This window comes from Engraulis encrasicolus, chromosome 4 (assembly GCF_034702125.1).
Source record: "Engraulis encrasicolus isolate BLACKSEA-1 chromosome 4, IST_EnEncr_1.0, whole genome shotgun sequence".
Taxonomy (NCBI): Eukaryota; Metazoa; Chordata; class Actinopteri; order Clupeiformes; family Engraulidae; genus Engraulis; species Engraulis encrasicolus.
In genome coordinates, this window is record NC_085860.1 from 46,266,703 (window position 1) to 46,274,202 (window position 7,500).

Genomic DNA, 7,500 nt, shown 5'->3' on the forward strand with positions numbered 1-7,500 from the left:
CACCATAATGTGTGGTCCTGTTAAAGTTTATTTATTCTCGTTTCATCTTGTAAAAATACTCACAGTACATTGTAGTTTAAAGTATAAACTTTATACAGTACGCGTTGTACACCGAGAGGAAGGAATGGTAAGGCACAGTAAAGGAAGGGTAAAGACAAAGCACAATAAGACAACAGACTCACATGACAAGCATTATGACAATTAATGAGGCCTATAAAAAGATTGTACAGATTAACGATGGTGACAAACTACGCTTCTCACAATGCCACAGGTGCAGAGTTTCCTACGGGGCTGGATGTGCCGGAGGAAGTGGAAGACCATCATCCAGGACTACATCCGGTCGCCGCATGCTGAGAGCATGCGGAAGCGCAACCAGGTGGGCATTCATGGCTTGTGGCCTGATGGTTAGGGGTTTTAGCCTTGTGATTGCAATGTGTCCCACTCATAGACCATTCTGTGGCACAGCACAACAGAATAAATCGTGAGCTCCACAAATTGATAAATAGGCACACACACTGTACATGTCAATGGGGGTAATACATGCATAACAGTTGTACTGGCCCAATGTTCTTCACCTGTGACACCAAACAATGCTACTTGGGCTGTGGGAAACACTGAATTGAAACTGAGTGGCCTATCAGGGATGTCATGGACTAGTCGTCAAGCATTCCAGGTGCTCAAGGGGCTTTCAGGTTCAGAGTCAAGTTGGTAGTGGGTCTTTAGCTAGTATGTATTTTTTTCAGCTGTTTATTTCCAGAATTTATGCTGTCCTCACACAAACATTACGTTTTGCATGTATATTCGCCATCACCATCAAATTCTCCATTTTTATTATGACTTAGAAAACTACACTTTTACATGAAAAGGTGGATCTTCTCTATGTAGACCATTTTGAATGACTAGTTATAGATATATTTAGCTGCACAACACACTGTGCTTTGGTCAGACAAATACTAGTTCATCACTCAGTAAATATTTAAAGATCAAATTTAGAAATGAGCATTATAGTTGTAATGTGCAATGTACCGGAGTTGCAATTGAATTTTTGCAAAAGCTACGCCCCCTAGTTATTGTTGCTACGTCCGTCAAAAACTTAGAACCAGGCACACGTTTTGGTTGCGGTTCATAAGCAATGTGTGTACACTTTCCCTTTTAAAATGATCAGTAAAACTTAAAGAATAACTAAAAAATAACACTTGCTTGTAGAGCACTTGGGTAAATAAATAGTGTTAAAAGTGTTAAAAATAGTATTTGTAAATGTCTTGTTAATAATTTGTTATTTTTTTACTAAGTGTTACTAATACGTTGTAATTGCTTTTGTAAGGAGATTTACAAATTATATATAACACTATTTACATATTATTTCTTAATCATATACAAACATTTGTAAATGTTTTTTTTCATAATTAGTTTATTATTTCCTAAGTGTCACTAATACTGTATAATTGCTTTGTAAGCAGCTTTATAAATCATTTATAATACTGTTTAAGTATTATTTTTTAAACATTTACAAACATTTGTAAACGTCTTGTTCATTATGAGATCATTATTAACTAAGTGTTAACTATTATTTTATAAGTGATTTATAAGCGCCTGTTCTTCTAAAGTGTTACCAAACACTCTAGCAGCAACAGCTGAATTAACAAATATAAATATGATCACCTCTGGCTAATAGCCCCCCACATGACTTAACCCATTACTGTTATCAGTCCGCTTGAGGTTTTGGCCTCGGAAAAGTGAAAAAATGAGGTCCCTATCAAACCTCAGATGGTGACGGATGTGATGGTGCCATAGGCACACAATTTATTTCTCGGAGGTCCGTCAAATTCTATACTCCTTAGTTACTGTTGCTGAGCTCGGATTGGTTGGCAGCTGTTTGTGGGAGGGATTTTGCGAAAGGTCAATTCCTACTCTGGCCACAGTCCTACATACCTGTACTCTACCTTTAAAGGTTGAGCATGTATTTTTTATTAGTTTATTTTGAGAATTTATGCTGCACATACACAAATGTTATCTTTTTCATGTATATTTCACATCATCATCATCATCAATTTTAAGTGTTTATTATGACTTGAGAATTTACACTTTTCATAGTTGAAAAGGTGGTGCTTCTCCATGTCCACCAATTTGAATTACATGAAAAGGTGGAGCTTCTCCAAGTCCACCAATTTGAATTACCAGTTATAGACATATTTGGTTGAAAACTGTGCCGTACGTTGGTCAGGCAAGCGTATAACCTAGCAAATATTTTATTCAAAGATCGAATTTGGGAAGGGGCAGTATACTTGTAATGGGCAGCGTAATTGCAATACCTTCTCTGGCCACTATCGTACATACTGTACCTTTAAGGTGGTAATGGGCCTGTCCCACCCATCGCTGTCCTTCAGGTGGTGTTCAGCATGCTGGAGGCCGAGGCGGAGTACGTGCAGCAGCTGCACATCCTGGTCAACAACTTCCTGCGGCCGCTACGCATGGCCGCCAGCTCCAAGAAGCCGCCCATCACCCACGACGACGTCAGTAGCATCTTCCTCAACAGGTGAGGCTATCTATCCATCTTTTTATTCATCTGTAGGTATCCATCCATCCATCCATCCATCCATCCATCCATCTATGTGGACTTGACAGTGGGGAGTCCTGAGGGAGTGAGTAGTTATAGAAGATGATAAGCCAGTTATGGAGTTGGGCTCCCAGCCTGAGGGATTCTGGTAGCATATTCCTAAACAGGTGTGTCTACCTAATTTTTTGTATTCATCTGTCCGGTGGCACAACGGCATCTAATGCCCATAAATTCATTAGTAATTGGTGGTTGATGTTCTGCAATTAATATGCTTCTTAGATAGTCCACTAAAAAAAACAAACGAACAAGCAAACAAAAAATAAAATACATACAATAGTGGTATTGGCTGTTGTTGCAACGCCTTGACGTGTGCTACTGCTGAAAGGTCACTGACCCTTAAATGTTTTGAAATGTCCTCTCCCTGTCTGAAGGTTAGGTTCAGCGCAGAAATCAACTCTATGTCCCTCCATGAAGAGATGAGATTACTTATTGTTTTTTATATATATATTTGTTTTTGCAACAGTGAAACCATCATGTTCCTTCATCAGATCTTCTACCAAGGCCTGAAGGCCAGAATAGCAAGCTGGCCAACATTAGTCCTGGGTAAGTTCCTTTACAGAATATTCTACCAGCATGTTCTTTTTTAAATTTACATTTATTGGGTTATTACAGTATTATAGAGTTAAGTTTGCTAGTGTAACGGAGCCTAATTAGCAGAGTTGGCGTCGAACGTTGGTAAACCTCCCTCCCAAAGCCTCATACAGTGTCGATGCCGTTGGGCTGGGAGACCGGTCTCTTGGTCCAGCGGTATCGTACTGTGTCTCCCATTGCCGGACCGTTGTAGTTGACGAGGTTGCAGGTTCGATCCCCAAGGGGGATGAGCGGGTGCAAGATGACCTCCGTCACAGTGGTGCTGTGACCCGGATGGGAGTGAGGTTTAAGGGGGAGAGTGTAACAGAGGCTAACTAGCAGAGTTGGCGTGGAACGTTGGTAAAACTCCCTACCAAAACCTCATACAGTGTCGATGCCGTTGGGCTGAGAGACTGGTCTCTTGGTCCAGCGGTATCGTACTGTGTCTCCCATTGTCGGACTGCTGTAGTTGACGAGGTTGCGGGTTCGATCCCCGAGGGGGACGAGCGGGTGCAAGATGACCTCCGTCACACTAGTCTTTGTTTTAGCAGTTAGCATGTTTTTACCTGGCAGCTGTGTTGTGTAGCTTGTCAGTGATCAACATTGTATCAGAGACTGTTATCTGTTTAATCATGGCCCCTGTTATTTATGGCCCCTGCTTTTACCAGAACGGCAATGACCAAGTCGTAATATTGCTAACAGGCACACTGTTATTGTAGTAGTGTGTTGTACTTGTACTTTGTCTTTTCAACCACGATTACAGTTTTCCATTGGTGGAATGGTGTACATTATGGGCCTTTCAATTCAAATAGTTGTCATCAGGGGAGCGTGTCTATGTTCCCACAGCCCATTGGTCCCACAGCCCATTGGTCCCACATCACTAAGATTTTTAACATTGTTTTATAGGCCCATTGGTCCCACAGCCCATTGGTCCCACAGCACTTTCCGGCTGCTCTACATTACTAATAATTTATTGAAATTTAGGCCTTGTTTTCCAAAGAAATGTTCTCTTAATTTACTTGGAAATGTGGGAACATGGAGTTGTAGAGCATAGGGACTATATTTCAATAATATCTTTAAAATGTGGGTACATGAAGCAGCAGGAACAAGCTGTGGGACTATTGGGCCATGGGACCAATGGGCTGTGGGAACATAGAGCTGACCCCGTCAGGGGAGAGTTGTCTAATCTCAGAAGTGCGCAAAAGCGGTTCACAAAAGCACTAAAGTGAAAAAGTGAAAGCCCATTGGGAAACTCCAACTCCCATTGTCATTGTGACACAGCACTCCACAGCACACAAGTGAACACTGCACACTGCACACAACGAAATTGCACTTATGCCTCACCCGTGCAAGGGGGCAGCCCTCAGTGGCGCCCCATGGGGAGCAGTGCGGTGGGACGGTACCATGCTCAGGGTACCTCAGTCATGGAGGAGGATGGGGGAGAGCACTGGTTGATTACTCCCCCCACCAACCTGGCAGGTCGGGAGTCGAACCGGCAACCTCTGGGATGCAAGTCTGACGCCCTAACCGCTCACCCATGACTGCCCACTAATGCTGTCTTTTCCAATAAGGATAGTAACTGCCTTCCTTTGTAACCTCATGACCTGCTCTTTCTCCTCCAGCTGACCTGTTTGACATCCTGCTGCCCATGCTGAACATCTACCAGGAGTTTGTGCGTAACCACCAGTACAGCCTGCAAATCCTGGCCCACTGCAAGCAGAACCGCGACTTCGACAAGCTACTCAAGCAGTACGAGGCCAAGCCGGACTGTGAGGAGCGCACCCTGGAGACCTTTCTGACGTACCCCATGTTCCAGGTACAGTAGGATGGGAGGGACGGTGGTGGTTCAACCTCTTTGAGGTCAAGTACAGACATGGTGTCCTCTTGATTTTTTTTCTGGCATTTGCCATGGCAATGCTGTCTGTTGGGGGCCCTGCTGTGGACCATTTTGGTGGGGCCCTTGTCGATTGCCTAGTCTTTTGGTATACCAGCACTGAGAGGGATATTGCTATTGTACAGGTGGTATAGGATGGGAGAGGCACAATGGAGCCAGGACCACAGGTAGGATGGGAGGACACAGACATTTATGTTGATGCATGGTGAATGACTCCATATTCCATACACAAGATTATTTGTACTGACATTACAAAAAATATAATGTTTAGTCAGATAGAATATTGTGTAAGTGCTGTTAATAATATAAACTTATTAAAACATATCTTTTGGGCCTTAATAGGCCCCCGAGCCAGTAGATCAGTTTACTTATATCATGTTTTTTTGTGTGTTTATTTAAATAATCTTCTTATGATGTTACCTACATTATGGTGCAATTGTCTGCAAGCTCAGCTGAGTAGCTCGTGTACTTTGTACCACTTAATACAGCCTGTGTCAAGCCTTTGTCACCCTGGGGAAAAGATTTGGGTTTAAAATCCAATGTCCCTAATAATTGACTTGAATGAATAGAGGCTATTTTAGGAAGATGGTAATTTATAATCTTCTGCTGGAGATCTTCCTCTGTCAGTGATACAGTGGCATGGCTAGCCAAAACTGATGCTCAGTTTTCTGGGTCAGTTTGACTGGATATATGAGTGGAGGAGATACAATATTAACATATCTCTACATTCATTCACGGATGTAAAGGTATGAAATTAAGATTGTTGTAGTCCTGCCTAAAGTAGCACATTTAAGTGTGTCTATTAGTACATATAGCACATGCAGGGTAGCCACATATGTCATGGACAACTGATGGCTATAAGGAGTTTAGCAGCCTTGTCAGATTCCCCATATTGTTACCCGCCTTTCAACACCTCTCAAGAGGTGCGGACACACACACACACACACACACACACACACACACACACACACACACACACACACACACACACACACACACACACACACACACACACACACACACACACACACACTCAAACTGTCACACCCTTTCCTGCAGTGTTACAACACAACGTCAACCTGCCTTTACAGTGTGTCAGCGAATGCACAATGAATAGAGGCTACTCCGTGAGCCTCTGTGACCTCATAGCTACCCACAATGCACCAGTTTACATAGTGTAGTGCCGTTTACATAGTGTAGTCACACTGACTCCAAGGCACGCCATTATCCACTGAAGCACAAACGAAGCTTGTCTCGATATCCATGTAATATGGAGTCTGGAGTTCTACTTGTTTTTCACCGTTGTTTAAAGGGGGTATATGGGAGGCCGCCAGTACACTAATGTCTAAAAGGGGTTGTTTGGGGGTGATGGGTGGGTGGGGGGGTCTCGCCCTGCGTTATGGTACCATAATGGCTTTTATTTCTGGCGAGCTCTGCAGTTTCATCATGGGCCCTCTCCTGAGGTGCTCGCTGGGCTTTCTGCAGCGTCTGTAATAAATTTGTGCTGATAGGTGTGAAGGTGTGTGTGTGTGTGTGTGTGTGTGTGTGTGTGTGTGTGTGTGTGTGTGTGTGTGTGTGTGTGTGTGTGTGTGTGTGTGTGTGTGTGTGTGTGTGTGTGTGTGTGTGCCTGTGTGTGTGCCTGTGTGTGTGTGTGTGTGCCTGTGTGTGCGTGTGTGTGTCCACTTGCGTGTGAGTTTATTGCTTGGTTGTGATCGTCACATAAAAAATACATTTGAAGGTACGTGCTTTTGTGTGTGTGTGTGTGTGTGTGTGTGTGTGTGTGTGTGTGTGTGTGTGTGTGTGTGTGTGTGTGTGTGTGTGTGTGTGTGTGTGTGTGTGTGTGTGTGTGTGCGTTTGTGAGAGAGAGAGTTTATAGTAAGGTTTTGATCTTCCTCATGTAAAAATTACATTGGACGGTGTTTGTAGGGGTGTGTGTGCATGTGTGTGTGAGGTGGACACTTTGTCAAATATATAACCTCTACTTTATGTCTGTGTTTATCTGTGTGTTTGTGTGTGTGTGTGTGTGTGTGTGTGTGTGTGTGTGTGTGTGTGTGTGTGTGTGTGTGTGTGTGTGTGTGTGTGTGTGTGTCTGTCTGTCTGTCTCTGTGTGTGTGTGTGTGTGTGTGTGTGTGTGTGTGTGTGTGTGTGTGTGTGTGTGTGTGTGTGTGAAACTCCTCTTCCTCTGTCCTGCAGATTCCTCGCTACATCCTGACACTGCATGAGCTGCTGGCTCACACACCCCACGAGCACGTGGAGAGGAACAGCCTCGACTACGCCAAGGGCAAACTGGAGGAGCTGTCCAGGTAATAATAATAATAATCATAATAATTATAATAATAATAATAATACTAGTTATAACAACATGCGAGGAAAAGCCTGGAGTAAGCCAAGTCCAAACTGGAGGCATTCTCAAGGAATG

General features: G+C 43.4%; 1 protein-coding gene across 1 annotated transcript in view; it reads left to right on the top strand.

Moving 5' to 3' along the window:
- rasgrf1 (Ras protein specific guanine nucleotide releasing factor 1) overlaps positions 1-7,500 on the top strand; it is a 92,103-nt gene that overhangs the window by 32,226 nt on the left and 52,377 nt on the right. The window contains exons 5-9 of the mRNA XM_063197512.1: positions 272-376; positions 2,388-2,536; positions 3,081-3,160; positions 4,810-5,003; positions 7,275-7,384. Of these exons, the coding sequence (XP_063053582.1) occupies positions 272-376; positions 2,388-2,536; positions 3,081-3,160; positions 4,810-5,003; positions 7,275-7,384 (638 nt within the window). The remainder of the gene's footprint in view (positions 1-271; positions 377-2,387; positions 2,537-3,080; positions 3,161-4,809; positions 5,004-7,274; positions 7,385-7,500) is intronic.